The 17,382-nt window shown below is 46.1% G+C and overlaps 1 protein-coding gene across 2 annotated transcripts in view; it reads right to left on the bottom strand.

The window, feature by feature from the left end:
* Nucleotides 1–10,818: 10,818 nt before the first annotated feature.
* Nucleotides 10,819–17,382, bottom strand: part of NEMP1 (nuclear envelope integral membrane protein 1) — a 205,973-nt gene continuing 199,409 nt past the window's right edge. The window contains exons 9-10 of one of the 2 annotated variants that reach the window (XM_063952439.1): nt 12,051–12,233; nt 10,819–11,967 (exon numbers count right to left, since the gene is read on the bottom strand). In XM_063952439.1, coding sequence (XP_063808509.1) covers nt 11,952–11,967; nt 12,051–12,233 — 199 coding nt within the window. In that variant the 3' untranslated portion in view covers nt 10,819–11,951. Of the gene's footprint in view, nt 12,234–17,382 lie in introns of both variants that reach the window. The other variant, XM_063952440.1, reaches the window with a different exon arrangement.

The following is a 17,382-nucleotide window of genomic DNA, read 5'->3' as shown; positions in this document are numbered from 1 at the left end:
GGCAAAACCTCCAAGTGTTTTTTTAGAGTCGGCATCCCCTGTCCATTGCAGAGTCCATAAGACCCTCCTGGCAGAAATGGACATTGCATTTATGCGAGAGCCCAGCAGGCAAATGTCCCTCTGGGCATCCCACATATATAAGACGACGTCTTTAATATGGCTAAGTGTTAGCAATACGGTATCCCTGTCCAGGGTATCCAACCCCTCTGACAGAGTATCTGTCCATGCTGCAACAGCACTGCACATCCAAGCTGAAGCAATAGCCAGTCTCAGTAGAGTACCAGTGTGTGTATACACAGACTTCAAGATACCTTCCTGCTTCCTATCCGCAGGTTCCTTTAGGGCGGCCGTATCCTGAGACGGCAGGGCCACTCTTTAAGATAAGCGCGTCAGGGCCTTGTCAACCCTAGGGGAGGATTCCCAGTGTAACCTATCCGTTGGCGGGAAAGGGTACGCCATTAGTATTCTCTTGGGAATCACCACTTTCTTATCAGGGGAAGACCACGCTTCTTCACATAACTCATTTAATTCATGTGACGGGGGAAAAGTCACTGGCTGCTTTTTCTCCACAAACATATTTACCCTCTTGTCAGGGACAGGGTCAGCCTCTGAAAATAAGATTTTACTTACCGATAAATCTATTTCTCGTAGTCCGTAGTGGATGCTGGGGACTCAGTCAGGACCATGGGGAATAGCGGCTCCGCAGGAGACAGGGCACAAAAAGTAAGCTTTTAGGATCACATGGTGTGTACTGGCTCCTCCCCCTATGACCCTCCTCCAAGCCTCAGTTAGGTACTGTGCCCGGACGAGCGTACACAATAAGGAAGGATCTTGAATCCCGGGTAAGACTCATACCAGCCACACCAATCACACCGTACAACCTGTGATTTGAACCCAGTTAACAGTATGATAACAACGAAGGAGCCTCTGAAAAGATGGCCCACAACAATAACAACCCGATTTTTGTAACAATAATTATGTACAAGTAATGCAGACAATCCGCACTTGGGATGGGCGCCCAGCATCCACTACGGACTACGAGAAATAGATTTATCGGTAAGTAAAATCTTATTTTCTCTAACGTCCTAGTGGATGCTGGGGACTCCGTCAGGACCATGGGGATTATACCAAAGCTCCCAAACGGGCGTGAGAGTGCGGATGACTCTGCAGCACCGAATGAGAGAAACTCCAGGTCCTCCTCAGCCAGGGTATCAAATTTGTAGAATTTTACAAACGTGTTCCCCCCTGACCACGTAGCTGCTCGGCAAAGTTGTAAAGCCGAGACCCCTCGGGCAGCCGCCCAAGATGAGCCCACCTTCCTTGTGGAATGGGCATTTACAGATTTTGGCTGTGGCAGGCCTGCCACAGAATGTGCAAGCTGAATTGTACTACAAATCCAACGAGCAATAGTCTGCTTAGAAGCAGGAGCACCCAGCTTTTTGGGTGCATACAATATAAACAGCAAGTCAGACTTTCTGACTCCAGCCGTCCTGGAATTATATATATATATATATATATATATATATATATATATATATATATATATATATATATATATATATTTTCAGGGCCCTGACAACGTCTAGCAACTTGGAGTCCTCCAAGTCCCTAGTAGCCGCAGGCACCACAATAGGTTGTTTCAGGTGAAACGCTGACACCACCTTAGGAAGAAACTGGGGACAAGTCCGCAGTTCTGCCCTGTCCGAATGGAAAATTAAATATGGGCTTTTGTAAGACAAAGCCGCCAATTCTGACAATCGCCTGGCCGAGGCCAGGGCCAACAGCATGGTCACTTTCCATGTGAGATATTTCAAATCCACAGATTTGAGCGGTTCAAACCAATATGATTTGAGGAATCCCAACACTACGTTGAGATCCCACGGTGCCACTGGAGGCACAAAAGGGGCTGTATATGCAATACTCCCTTGACAAACATCTGGACTTCAGGAACCGAAGCCAATTCTTTCTGGAAGAAAATCTACAGGGCCGAAACTTGAACCTTAATGGACCCCAATTTGAGGCTCATAGACACTCCTGTTTGCAGGAAGTGCAGAAATCGACCTAGTTGAAATTTCTTCGTGGGGCCTTCCTGGCCTCACCCACGCAACATATTTTCACCACATGTGGTGATAACGTTGTGCGGTCACCTCCTTCCTGGCTTTGACCAGGGTAGGTATGACCTCTTCCGAAATGCCTTTTCCCTTAGGATCCGGCGTTCAACCGCCATGCCGTCAAACGCAGCCGCGGTAAGTCTTGGAACAGACATGGTACTTGCTGAAGCAAGTCCCTTCTTAGCTCCCGAGGCCATTAGTCCTCTGTGAGCATCTCTTGAAGTTCCGGGTACCAAGTCCCTCTTGGCCAATCCGGAGCCACGAGTATAGTTCTTACTCCTCTACGTCTTATAATTCTCAATACCTTGGTTATGAGAAGCAGAGGAGGGAACACATACACCGACTGTTACACCCACGGTGTTACCAGGACGTCCACAGCTATCGCCTGAAGGTCTCGTGACCTGGCGCAATACCTGTCCCGTTTTTTGTTCGGGAGGGACGCCATCATGTCCACCTTTGGTCTTTCCCAACGGTTCACAATCATGCGGAAAACTTCCCGATGAAGTTCCCACTCTCCCGGGTGGAGGTCGTGCCTGCTGAGGAAGTCTGCTTCCCAGTCGTCCACTCCCGGAATGAACACTGCTGACAGTGCTATCACATGATTTTCCGCCTAGCGAAAAATCCTTGCAGTTTTGCCACTGCCCTCCTGCTTCTTGTGCCGCCCTTTCTGTTTACGTGGGCGACTGCCGTGATGTTATCCCACTGGATCAATACCGGCTGACCTTGAAGCAGAGGTCTTGCTAAGCTTAGAGCATTATAAATTTGCTCTTAGCTCCAGTATATTTATGTGGAGAGAATTCTCCAGACTTGATCACACTCCCTGGAAATTTTTTCCCTGTGTGACTGCTCCCCAGCCTCTCAGGCTGGCCTCCGTGGTCACCAGCATCCAATCCTGAATGCCGAATCTGCGGCCCTCTAGAAGATGAGCACTCTGTAATCACCACAGGAGAGACACCCTTGTCCTTGGATATAGGGTTATCCGCTGATGCATCTGAAGATGCGATCCGGACCATTTGTCCAGCAGATCCCACTGAAGAGTTCTTGCGTGAAATCTGCCGAATGGAATCGCTTCGTAATAAGCCACCATTTTTACCAGGACTCTTGTGCAATGATGCACTGACACTTTTCCTGGTTTTAGGAGGATCCCGATTAGCTCGGATAACTCCCTGGCTTTCTCCTCTGGGAGAAACACCTTTTTCTGGACTGTGTCCAGAATCATCCCTAGGACCAGCAGACGTGTCGTCGGAACAACTGCGGTTTTGGAATATTTAGAATCCACCCGTGCTGTCGTAGAACTACTTGAGATAGTGCTACTCCGACCTCCAACTGTTCACTGGACCTTGTTCTTATCAGGATGTCGTCCATTTTCTTTGAAGACGAATCCTCATTTCGGTCATTACCTTGGTAAGGACCCGGGGTGCCTTGGACAATCCAACGGCATCGTCTGAAACTGATAGTGACAGTTCTGTACCACGAACCTGAGGTACCCTTGGTGAGAAAGGCAAATTTTGGGACATGGAGGTAAGCATCCCTGATGTCCCGGGACACCATATAGTCCCCTTCTTCCCGGTTCGCTATCACTGCTCTGAGTGACTGCATCTGGATTTGAACCTTTGTAAGTGTTCAAATATTTCAGATTTAGAATAGGTCTCACCTAGCCTTCTGGCTTCAGTACCACCATATAGTGTGGAATAATACCCCTTTCCTTGTTGTAGGAGGGGTAATTTTATTATCACCTGCTGGGAATACAGCTTGTGAATTGTTTTCAATACTGCCTCCCTGTCGGAGGGAGACATTGGTACAGCAGACTACAGGAACCTGCGAGGGGGAAACGTCTCGACATTCCAATCTGTACCCCTTGGATACTACTTGTAGGATCCAGGGGTCCTGTACGGTCCCAGCGTCATGCTGAGAACTTGGTAGAAGCGGTGGAGGGCTTCTGTTCCTGGGAATGGGCTGCCTGCTGCAGTCTTCTTCCCTTTCCTCTATCCCTGGGCAGATATGACTCTTATAGGGACGAAAGGACTGAGGCTGAAAAGACGGTGTCTTTTTCTGCAGAGATGTGACTTAGGGTAAAAAACGGTGGATTTTCCAGCAGTTGCTGTGGCCACCAGGTCCCATGGACCGACCCCAAATAATTCCTCCCCTTTATACGGCAATACATCTTTGTGCCGTTTGGAATCTGCATCACCTGACCACTGTCGTGTCCATAAACATCTTCTTGCAGATATGGACATCGCATTTACTCTTGATGCCAGTGCAAATATCCCTCTGCGCATCTCGCATATATAGAAATGCATCCTTTAAATGCTCTATAGTCAATAAAATACTGTCCCTGTCAAGGGTGTCAATATTTTTAGTCAGGGAATCCGACCAAGCCACCTCAGCTCTGCACATCCAGGCTGAGGCGATCGCTGGTCGCAGTATAACACCAGCATGTGTGTGTATACTTTTTAGGATATTTTCCAGCCTCCTATCAGCTGGCTCCTTAAGTACGGCCCTATCTGTAGATGGTACCGCCACTTGTTCTGATAAGCATGTGAGCGCCTTATCCACCCTAAGGGGTGTTTCCCAACGCGCCTTAACTTCTGGCGGGAAAGGGTATACCGCCAATAATTTTCTATCGGGGGAAACCCACGCATCATCACACATTCATTTAATTTATCTGATTCAGGAAAAACTACAGGTAGTTTTTTCACATCCCACATAATACCCTTTTTTGTGGTACTTGTAGTATCAGAAATATGTAACACCTCCTACATTGCCCTTAACGTGTGGCCCTAAAGGAAAATACGTTTGTTTCTTCACCGTCGACACTGAAATCAGTGTCCGTGTCTGGGTCTGTGTCGACCGACTGAGGTAAATGGGCGTTTTACAGCCCCTGACGGTGTTTGAGACGCCTGGACAGGTACTAATTTGTTCGCCGGCCGTCTCATGTCGTCAACCGGCTTGCAGCGTGTTGACATTATCACGTAATTCCATAAATAAGCCATCCATTCCGGTGTCGACTCCCTAGAGAGTGACATCACCATTACAGGCAATTTGCTCCGCCTCCTCACCAACATTTTCCTCATACATGTCGACACACACGTACCGACATACAGCACACACATAGGGAATGCTCTGATAGAGGACAGGACCCACTAGCCCTTTGGGGAGACAGAGGGAGAGTTTGCCAGCACACACCAAAACGCTATAATTATACAGGGACAACCTTTATATAAGTGTTCCTCCCTTATATCATTTTAATATATATTCATATCGCCAAATCAGTGCCCCCCCTCTCTGTTTTAACCCTGTTTCTGTAGTGCAGTGCAGGGGAGAGCATGGGAGCCTTCCCACCAGCATTTCTGTGAGGGAAAATGGCGCTGTGTGCTGAGGAGAATAGGCCCCGCCCCCTTTTCGGCGGGCTTCTTCTCCGGAGTCTGTGATATCTGGCAGGGGTTAAATACATCCATATAGCCTCAAGGGCTATATGTGATGTATTTTTCGCCATACAGGTATTATACATTGCTGCCCAGGGCGCCCCCCCCGCGCCCTGCACCCTCCGTGACCGCTGTGTGAAGTGTGACAACAATGGCGCACAGCTGCAGTGCTGTGCGCTACCTGATGAAGACTGAAAGTCTTCTGCCGCCTGGTTCCGGACCTCTTCAATCTTCAGCATCTGCAAGGGGGGTCGGCGGCGCGGCTCCGGGACGAACCCCAGGGCGAGACCTGTGTTCCGACTCCCTCTGGAGCTAATGGTGTCCAGTAGCCTAAGAAGCCAATCCATCCTGCACGCAGGTGAGTTCACTTCTCTCCCCTAAGTCCCTCGATGCAGTGAGCCTGTTGCCAGCAGGACTCACTGAAAATAAAGAACCTAAAAACTTTTTCTAAGCAACTCTTTAAGAGAGCCACCTAGATTGCACCCTGCTCGGACGGGCACAAAAACCTAACTGAGGCTTGGAGGAGGGTCATAGGGGGAGGAGCCAGTACACACCATGTGATCCTAAAAGCTTACTTTTTGTGCCCTGTCTCCTGCGGAGCCGCTATTCCCCATGGTCCTGACGGAGTCCCCAGCATCCACTAGGACGTTAGAGAAATGTGTAATACATTTTTCATTGCAATAATCATATATCGGATGGCCTTAGTCATTTTGGGCTGTAATAGTGCCTCATCCTCGTCGACGCTGGAGTCGGACTCCGTGTCGACATCTGTGTCAACCGAGATAGTGGGCGTTTTTGAGACGCTGACGGCCTCTGAGGCGCCTGGGCCGGCCCGGGTTGAGAGCCCGGCTGTCCCCCGGCAGCAACATAATCAAATCTCTTATGTAATGAGTTTATATTGTCATTTAAGACCTTCCACATATCCATCCAATCAGGTGTCGGCACCGACGGGAGCGACACCACATTTATCTGCACTTGCTCCGCCTCCACGTAACCCTCCTCATCAAACATGTCGACACAGCCGTACCGACACACAGCACACACACAGGGAATGCTCTGACTGAGGACAGGACCCCACAAGGTCTATGGGGAGACAGAGAAAGAGTATGCCAGCACACACCACAGCGCTATGGCCCTCATTCCGAGTTGTTCGCTCGCAAGGCGAATGTAGCAGAGTTACACACGCTAAGCCGCCGCCTACTGGGAGTGAATCTTAGCTTCTTAAAATTGCGACCGACGTACGCGCAATATTGCGATTACAAACGAGTTAGCAGTTTCAGAGTAGCTCCAGACTTACTCTGCCTGTGCGATCATTTCAGTGCTTGTCGTTCCTGGTTGACGTCACAAACACACCCAGCGTTCGCCCAGGCACTCCCACCGTTTCCCCGGCCACTCCTGCGTTTTTTCCGGAAACGGTAGCGTTTTCAGCCACACGCCCCTGAAACGCCGTGTATCCGCCCAGTAACACCCATTTCCTGTCAATCACATTACGATCGCCGGAGCGAAGAAAAAGCCGTGAGTAAAAATACTTTCTTCATAGTAAAGTTACTTGGCGCAGTCGCAGTGCGAACATTGCGCATGCGTACTAAGCGGATTTTCACTGCGATGCGATGAAAAATACCGAGCGAACAACTCGGAATGAGGGCCTATATACACAGGGATACACACTACCAGAAGTGAATTTTTCCCAATAGCTGCTGTATCAATACACCTTTTGCCTAAATTTATGTGCCCCCCCTCTCTTTTTACCCTCTTAGTGCCAGGAGACTGCAAGGGAGAGCCTGGGGAGCGTCCTTCCAGCGGAGCTGTGAAGAGAAATGGCGCTGGAGTGCTGAGGAAGAAGGCCCCGCCCCCTCAGCAGCGGGCTTCTGTCCCGCTGTTTCTGACTAAAAAATGGCGGGGGTTTTACACATATACAGTCACAGACTGTATTATGTGTCTTTTATGCAAAAAGTATTCTTATTGCTGCCCAGGGCGCCCCCCCCCAGCGTCCTGCACCCTACAGTGACCGGAGAGTGTGGTGTGCAGTGGGAGCAATGGCGCACAGCTGCGGTGCTGTGCGCTACCTTAATGAAGACAGGAGTCTTCAGCCTCCGATTTCATCACCAACTTCTGATCTTCTGGCTCTGCAAAGGGGGGACGGCGGCGCGGCTCTGGGAACGGACGACCGAGGACCTCTGCCTGTGTTCGAACCCTCTGGAGCTAATGGTGTCCAGTAGCCTAAGAAGCGCAACCTAGCTGTGAACAGGTACGTTTGCTTCTCTCCCCTCGGTCCCACGTAGCAGTGAGTCTGTTGCCAGCAGATCTCACTGAAAATAAAAAACCTAACAATTACTTTCTTTACTAGCAGGCTCAGGAGAGCCCACTAGGTGCATCCAGCTCTGGCCGGGCACAGTTCTAACTGAGGTCTGGAGGAGGGGCATAGAGGGAGGAGCCAGTGCACACCAGATAGTACCTAATCTTTCTTTTAGAGTGCTCAGTCTCCTGCGGAGCCCGTCTATTCCCCATGGTCCTTACGGAGTCCCCAGCATCCACTAGGACGTCAGAGAAATAGAGGTTAATCACTCAGGCTCAGCAATAGGGATCTGAGACAAGACATTACATTCCTGTGTACATGGAATGGTTTCCTCCTGAGAGGAAATGTCCTCTGCAGCATAAGACACAGAGGGGGTCATTCCGACTTGATAGTTCGCTAGCTAGTTTTTGCAGCCGTGCAAACGCTATGCCGCCGCCCACTGGGGAGTGTATTTTAGCTTAGCAGAAGTGCGAACGCATGTGCAGCCGAGCTCTGCAAAAACGGTTTGTGCAGTTTCTGAGTAGCTCTGAACCTACTCAGCCCTTGCGATCACTTCAGCCTATTCGTGTCCGGATTTGACGTCATACACCCGCCCAGCCACGCCTGCGTTTTTTCACACACGCCTGCGTTTTTGCAAACACTCCCTTAAAACGGTCAGTTGACACCCAGAAACGCCCCCATCCTGTCAATCTTCTTGCGGCCGTCAGTGCGAATGAAAGCTTCGGTAGAACCTGTGCACAACCACAACGGGCTTTGTACGCGTACCTGTACCTAACTCTAATAAAAAAACAATAAACCTAGAAAAACTCCTATGGAGCTCCCTTAGCTGTGACCGACTCCTCCAGGCACATTTTCTAAACTGAGTCTGGTAGGAGGGGCATAGATGGAGGAGCCAGACCACACTCAAACTCTTAAAGTGCCAATGGCTTCTAGTGGACCCGTCTATACCCAATGGTGCTAATGTGGATCCCAGCATCCTCTAGGACGTAAGAGAAAGGGAGGGTAATTTCACAAAGCGGTACTCTCCACTCTCAACTAGAGTTGACCATCTGCTCCTGCTGTAATCAGTGCTGCCTCCTAACCCCAGTGCTCGGTTTACATCCAGCAGCCTACCTGCGCTCGTTCCAGTCTGCTGTCAAGCCTCCTCGCTGTCACCACCAGTGTCCGAAGTCTACTACTGACTGTCCAAGTTACCCAGCTCTACCGAAGATACACATGCAATAGTGTGTTCACAGACTGAGTGTTCAGTCCTCACTAAGCCCTCACATGTACTAGGAAGCATACGGTTTAAACCCAGATTTGCTCTTTTCTCCCTCAAATCCATATCAGTCACTTTATGAGGAGAAGTATCATTTAGCCACCTTGCTTCATTCATCCAAGCCCTAACCAGTTCTGCGGCAACAGCTCCGGGTACGATACAAACTCAGAATCTGACACCTACTGTAAAAAGGATTGCCTACTATAAAAAGGATTGCCATTCTCTTACTGTGGGATATTATCAATCTAGAAAGATAATAATGTATAATAGTTTAATCCAGTTCCCTAACTGCATCTCCTGCATTTGTGTAACAGTAAAACATGTATTCTTACCTCGGTCCTCAGGGCACACTAACAGTCCAGGTTTTAGGGATATCCATGCTTGAGCACAGGTGTCTTAGCTAGTAACTTATTTTGATTTAACCATCTGTGCTGAAGCCTGGACATCACTAAACCTGCACTGTTAGTGTGCCTTGAGGACCGAGGTTGGGTATGTCTGTCAGTAATACCTAAACGCAAACAGAGGGATTCTTCATGTCCCACATTCCACATGGATAGCCATAGAACCCAAAAGCCTCTTTTAATCTGTGTTTGAACATTTGTTGATATTAAAACCTCTAAGTAATTTTGCTCTAGTTTAAAATACTTTGTGATTATCTGACATGATGTACTATATAATAAATGTCTAATTTACCAGCTCATCATTGGTTAAGGAAATTAATTTTTCAAACTAGGGTGCAGGAATGAACACTCTCTCCAGAATCTACACAAGATGGTATTTAATAATAAGGCATGAATGTGCAAAGAACGAGTTTCATACAACCAATGCCAAATGTGCAGCTGCAGAATGACCATTAAGTAGTAGTACTGATATATGTCTAGATATACTGAGAATACAAGACAGAATTAGATTAAGAGAAATGAAAAATATCAAACCCACATTTTTTTTTTATCAAAACCATTTTTAATAAAAAATATAATTTAATATTATCCATAGTACATAAACATTTTGCACCATAAAAAACAGTTTATTCTCTGGAAAACAATGTAAAAATTTGGTGATTTACGGTTATGAGTGTTAACTAATTTTTCACCCAGTTATAGCTAAAACCAATAGTATAATAAAAAGGGGGTTTCACCCTTAAGTAGTATTGTGGCCAAATCTCCTGATTAGAACAATAAGACTTTGGGGTGTGTTTCTTGGGAGGTAAAGAGATGTCCTTCCGGTGATTAAGATATTGACTTGTGCAAATATTATAATGACTATATTGTGACTTCTTTTTTATTGATCTTACTTAGTATTGTTTAGTTTTGTTGCCCTTGGATATATCACAGAACAGTTGGCTCTCCACATAAATGTATACAAGGCAGGCAGCACAGCAGAACACTGAGAAATGAAAAACTACTCTGCAGATTGACTGTATGAGCCAATAAAGTAATATGAAAGCAGAAACCACCCCGAATCATTGGAGCCTGCAATTAAGGGTGATCATAAAGAAGAAACACATAAGAAACTGTTATCAACTTTAATTTCTATTCAAGTTTTGTAAAGCAGTATAGCAGCCACTTTTGTCAATGGTTTCCCAAAGGCCTATCAAATACACACACTAGTTAATATTGATGGCTTCAAGTATTTTGTAAGTGGCCTTTTAGTCCGCTTATTAATTTCCATAGAAGCAGTATTTACCATAGATGTTGCTATAGTCATAATAAATTGCGTACACAAGGCTTCTAAATAACGGTCCTTTTATGAACAAATCAGCCAGAGTTAATAGAAAAAATGATTGTCCAAATGTCAGTAAGCATTTGCATTACATTCTAACTATGAAATATAGACTCTCTACAAGTATTGTAACATTTACCGTAGACCAGTGACAGGTACACACTATGAGGATATTACAGAGAGATTATGAATGGCAGCGCATCCATAAGGAAAAGTGTTTTCACAGTTCCTAAAAAAATACAAATTTCTTTAATTACCTTAAAGGGGTATAGCATTTTTAAATGGTAAAATCCATGGGAAAGAAATAAACAATATATTGCGTCACAATATGGACACATCACAAACATGTAGGTAAACCTGTGGTCAAACATTTTTTTTTTTTAATAAATACTTTGGCTGTCTGAAATTTTGTAGGACATTTACTGTAGGAGACCAAATAATAATAAAGGTAAACAGCATAAAGACAAATAGGCCAAACAAACAATAAAAACACCAAACAATAAGTAGTATTAATATAGTTTGGGAACTTAAAATCTTTGGTTAAGAAAACAAACAAAAATAAAAGTAAAACAAATTATGGCTATCCGTACATCTGCAGTCCAGAAAAACAAACAGCTATGGTATCAACATGATATACAGGATACTTCAAATATCATAGGCAGTAGCATACACCTTCATGCTGCAGTCCCTTCGGGTGGTCTTCAGTTTGCTGGAGGCCGGGCTCCTGATGACCAGCATACCGGCGCCGGAATCCCGACCACCGGCATACCGACAGCTTTTCTCCCTCTTGAGGGAAAATAGATAGCGTACCCGCAGCGTGTTGAGTGCAGCGAGCCCGTAATGGGCTCATTTGCGCTCGCCCAGCTGTCGGTATGCCGGCGGTTGGGATTCCGGCGCCGGTATGCTGGCCGCTGGGAGCCCGACCGCCGGCATAACATACTACACCCGTCCCTTCAGTGGTCTGGATTTTTGCATAGTAGCACAAAAAGTGCAGAGTTGACATTTTTGAATGATAACAGTATTGTGCGTATTTGTGTGCTTTGCCCACAAGCCAAGAACAGGTATTTCCAATCATGTATGGTCGTTGCTATCACTTGCCTCTTGAACAGTTACAAAGCCGGACTCCTGAGTAGCTGGTATTAACATCTGCGCAAACTGTAAGAACAGATACACGTGAGTTGCAAATATCACCGCTTATTTGCAAGGGAAATTCCATGAAACCTCAGTTGTGCAGTGACCTGATAGAATGCTGAAGTGGTTGTCGATCAGGGTATATATCTTCTTCATCTTCATTATCAATATCACTCTCATCTCCAAACAATTCCTCCTCCAAGAAAGAGCCTCCAATGCCATATTCATGTTCATGAATAGAAATCTCATTAGGCGTCAGGTGAGATGAACCTTCAACAAAGCCAGCAAACCTGGAGATTATAAACAGAGCAATTAGTTATGGCTACATTTATACAGTGGTGCTTACATTTAATTGGGGCACGGTTTAATTGGGGCACGGTAAAGTGTTTGTGATTTTAACTGTGGAGGCTAGATAGATTACACAGATCAATGACTGTTCATTCATGATATTGCCGACACTTGGAGTCAGCAAATCTAGTGTTTCAAGAATGCTTAAACCTCAGTGAAACCAGATCTGTGCCGCTGAAACAGGACGATAAGGAAAGTGCCCCAAAGTCACAAAACTGTTAATTTTAGAAAGTGTTACGTTTCACGATAAAATAAGCAAGAGACTTAGCAGCTGATAGTAATATTCATTGATTCTAAACAATGTGGCACAGCCTACTAGAAGTGGGAAGATCTGTAAGAAGCTTGCAAAAAAAGGTGAATGCAGCCAATAGTGCTCATATCAATTATTCATACTATGTAAAAAAAAAAATTATTTTGTTAATATACAAAAAATTATAACAACTTAAAAATCGATTATTTTCTTCTAAATACTCAATGGAAGCACAGATAACCAATAATTGCAAACCCCAAATTTTAGGAAGCATCTTTTGGCTGTTTTGGCATTGGCCCAGGTAGAATAGTAGGTTCCAGATTCATATTTGCTTGTTACAGCACTCCTGTACTTGTGGAGCTGCTGAATATATGTGCCCAGCCTGACTTTTGCATATAAATAATGTTAAACTTTTGCTGAAGCAGGAGATTTGAAGTTTGAAGTTATTAGAACTGCCCCAAAAACAGCAGACTTAAGTGCCCTGGATAGCCAGTCTTGTCCTCAGATCTGTAGCATGAGGAGAAGGTAGACCAGTGTCTCTTAAGAAAGGTCTCAACAAATCACGGGGACCAGGTCCTGCCAATCATTTACATGGCAAAGTTGATTTTGCCATGGAACAGATTGCCACTTTAAAAAATATGTAGTTATGGTAGACTTACCGTCGATAACTATTTCTCCTAAGTCCACAGTATCCACAGGATAAACATTGGGATATGAGGTAGCGTCAGCGGATTGGCACCAACGATCAAAAGCTTTCAGCCTCCCAGAATGCAACGGACAAGTCCCCTATATCCCCACATCCTGGCTCAGGCAATTCAGTCGTTTTCAAAAGCTCAAGGCAGGAAGGAAGAGGTTATTAGGTGAAAGGATCCTCAAATCAGGTGCATCAGGGTGGGATCCCCGTGGATTTAGGAGAAATACAGTTATCAACGGTAAGTCTACCATAACTACGCATTTCTCCTGCAGGGTCCACAGATTATCCACAGGATAAACATTGGGATGTCCCAAAGTAATTTTAGTGGAGGGGACGCTCCTGATTGGACAGGAGAATTCTTCGACCGAATGCAGCGTCCTGAGAGGCAAAGGTATCAAAGGCATAATGTCTAATGAATGTGTTAATGGAAGACCATGTGGCTGCCTTACATATCCTTTCTGCTGAAGCACCACGTTGTGCTGCCCATGAAGGACCTACCTTACGAGTAGAGTGAGCAGAGACATTAGCCAGAACAGGAAGATCAGCTTGAGAATATGCTTCTGAAATAGTCTTCCGAAGCCACCTCGCCAGTGTCTGCTTGCCAGCAGGCCATCCTCTCTTGTGAAATCTGTAGAGAACAAAAAGACTGTCTGTCTTTCTTGATGGCACTGGTACGATCCACATACATCTTTAAAGCACAGACTACGTCCAATGATGCATCTACGGCAGAAAGCCAGGACTACAATTTCTTTGTTAAGGTGGAATTAAGGCACCACCTTAGGAAGATAACCAGATTTGGTTCTGAGAACCACTCTATCTGGATGATATATCAGAAAAGGAATGCGACATAACAATGGCCCTAAGTATGAAACTCTTCTAGCTGAAGCAATAACCAGTAGAAAGAGAACTTTAGCTGTCAGCCATTTAAGATCCACTTGCTTCAGTGGTTCAAATGGGGCAACTTGGAAGAGCCTTTAGGACTAAACTTAGATCCCAAGGAGCTGTAGGAGGAACAAAAAGGAAGTTGGATGTGAAGCATTCCTTGGAAAAAAGTGTGAACATCCTGTAGGTTAGCAATTTTCTTTTGAAACCATACAGTCAATGCTGACACCAGAACTCTCAAGGAAGCCACCCGTAGACCTTTGTCCATTCCTGCCTGAAGGAATGCTAGGACTCTGGAAACTCTGAAAGACCTAGGGTCAAATTTCCCGTCACTGCACCATTGAATATAGGCCGGCCATATTCTGTAATAAATGCGAGCTGAGGATGGTTTCCTTGCTCTAAAGCATTGTTTGAATTACCTGTTGTGAGAATAGTCTTGCTTTCAGGATGGAAGTCTCAAGAGCCACGCCATCAAAGACAGCTGATCCAGGTGCTTGTAATAGCAAGGACCCCAAGACAGTAGATCTGGACTTTGAGGGAGTAGGAACGGAGTATCCACCGACAGCCTCTGCAGATCTGTGTACCAGTATCTTCTGGGCCAAGCTGCAGCTATTAGTATCACGGCGCTCTTTTCCTGTTTTACCTTTCGCATCACCCTGGGCAACAGGGCGACCGGTGGAAACACATAGGCCACGAAAGTCCCATCTTACTGACAGGGCAACCACAAAGGTCGCTTTGGGATCCTTTGTCCTAGACCCGTATGTGGGAACTTTGTTGTTCTGACTGAAAGCCATGAGATCCCTCTCCGGTAACCCCCACTTGTCTACCAGAGTCTGGAAGACCTCGGAGTGTAAAGCCCATTTGTTTGCATGAATGGCGTGTCGACTGAGAAAATCCACTTCCCAGTTTAGAACTTCCGGAACAAACACTGCTGACAAGGCTGGATGATGAACTTCTGCCCACCTTAACGTGCAAGTTACCTCCTTCATTGCTTTTTGGCTGCAAGTTCCTCCCTGATGATTGAGGTACGCTACTGCCGTTGTATTGTCCGAGTAAATTTGAACTGGTTTCCCCTGAAGAATGTCCTTTGCCTGAATGAGTGCCATATATATGGCCCGAAGTTCCAATACATTTATTGGCAGGCAACTTTCTTCCTTGGTCCACTGCCCTTGGAAGCAACTTCTGACACTGCCCCCCATCCCTGAAGACTGGCATCCGTTGTCAGAAACTCCTAATCTGAGATCCAAAAGGGTCTACCTTTTTCCAGACGGGATGTCTATAGCAACCAGGCTAATGACCTCCTTACTTCCAGAAGAAGGACCATAGTCTGAGTTTTTATTGTCTGATGTAACCCACCTCCATTTGGAAAGGATCAGATGTTGTAGAGTACTCGAGTGGAACTGAACATACTCCACCATGTCGAATGTCGACACCATACATCCCAACACACGCATCGCTGCGTGAATGGATACCCTTTGACTGTGTACTCCTAAATCCTCGACTGTTTTGTGAATATTTTGTTCAGAGGTAAAATTACTCTCTGAAGACCAGAATCCAATACAACCCCCAAGAGCGTCATCCATGTGACTGAACCAGGGACGACTTTGCCCAATTTATGAGCCAACCGTGTCTCTGCAAACAAGCTATTGTTTGTTGCAGATGACACTGAAGCAATTCCTGAGATTGTGCCAGGATTAATAAATCGTCGAGGTATAGAAAAATCCTTATCCGCTGTCGACGGAGATAAGCCGCCATTACCACCATAATTTTGGTTAACACTCTTGGAGCTGTGGCAAGTCCAAATGGTAGGGCCTGAAACTGAAAGTGTTGCTGGAGGATAGCAAACCTGAGGTAGCACTGATGGGAATGTGCTATAGAAACATGCAGGTAAGCATCCTGGATATCCAGGGATACTATAAAAACCTCCAGCTCCATGGCCAAAATAATGGAACGTAAAGTTTCCATATGAAAACGAGGCACGATTGAGCATGGACCGGAACGACCCATTTGGCTTCTGAACTAGAAACAGGTTGGAATAAAAACCTGGTTCCCGTTGCGCTGGAGAAACTGGAATTATCACTCCCGATTGAAGCAACTTCTGAACTGCTTCTTGCAAGGACCTGGCCTTTGTTTCCACTGAAGATGGGCTGGTACAAAAGAACCTTTGTAGAGGGTGTTTTTTTGAAGGCAAACGCATAACCATGAGATACCGCTTCTTGCACCCAGGCATCTGTGGTGGACTGCTGCCAGATATGTGCAAAACTAATACGTCTGACTCCCACCATGGGATCCCCCAGGTGGAGGCCCGCACCAGGCTGATGGCTAAACTTCTTGCTTGGAAGCAGGCCCTCTGGTAGCCCAATGCTTTTTAGTCTTACCAGACTTATCAGATTGAGACTGTTTGCCATAACCCTTTGCTCTTCCCTGGGTCCGAAAAGCTAGATACCTAGGTTTGGATTTGTGTGTTGAAGGAAACTTCACTTTCTTGGAGTCTGCTTCGGACTCCAAAATACTATTTAATTCTTTATCAAAACGAATCTCTCCAGTAAAAGGCAAAGACTCTAGAACTTTCTTGGACCCAGAGTCAGCCTTCCACGTACGTAGCCAAATAGCTCTGCGAGGTGCTGCTGCTGAGGCTGATGCTTGAGAGGCAATAGTACCCATATCCAAGACTGCTTCTTCCATAAAAATAGCCGCCTGTTTAATATGTGCAATAATAGGATTTTAATTACCTACCGGTAAATCCTTTTCTCGTAGTCTGTAGAGTATGCTGGGGTCCGACATTAGTACCATGGGTATAGAAGGGTCCACTAGGAGCCACTGGCACTTTAAGAGTTTGAGAGTGTGGGCAGACTCCTCCATTTATGCCCCTCCCACCAGACTCAGTGTAGAAACTGTGCCCGAGGAGGCGGACAACTTCGAGAGAAGTATTATACACAGCTAGTGGAAAGATTCACACCAGCTCACACACAAGGCAAACCAAGTAAACTAGCTTGAAACATCAGCAACGGCTGAGCAATATTACTTACCAAGTAACAAAACAGTACTTACCCAAGAACTAAGCAGTACTGAACTAAGTAACCACTGCAGGATCACAAAGCGCTGGGCGGGCGCCCAGCATCCTCTACGGACTACGAGAAAAGGATTTACCGGTAGGTAATTAAAATCCTATTTTCTCTTACGTCCTAGAGGATGCTGGGGTCCACATTAGTACCATGGTGATGTACCAAAGCTCCCAGAACAGGAGGGAGAGCGCGGAGGCTCC

Source organism: Pseudophryne corroboree, chromosome 2 (assembly GCF_028390025.1).
Source record: "Pseudophryne corroboree isolate aPseCor3 chromosome 2, aPseCor3.hap2, whole genome shotgun sequence".
Taxonomy (NCBI): domain Eukaryota; kingdom Metazoa; phylum Chordata; class Amphibia; order Anura; family Myobatrachidae; genus Pseudophryne; species Pseudophryne corroboree.
Note: the sequence above shows the minus strand (reverse complement) of the source record. Positions and strands in the feature narration are given on the sequence as shown.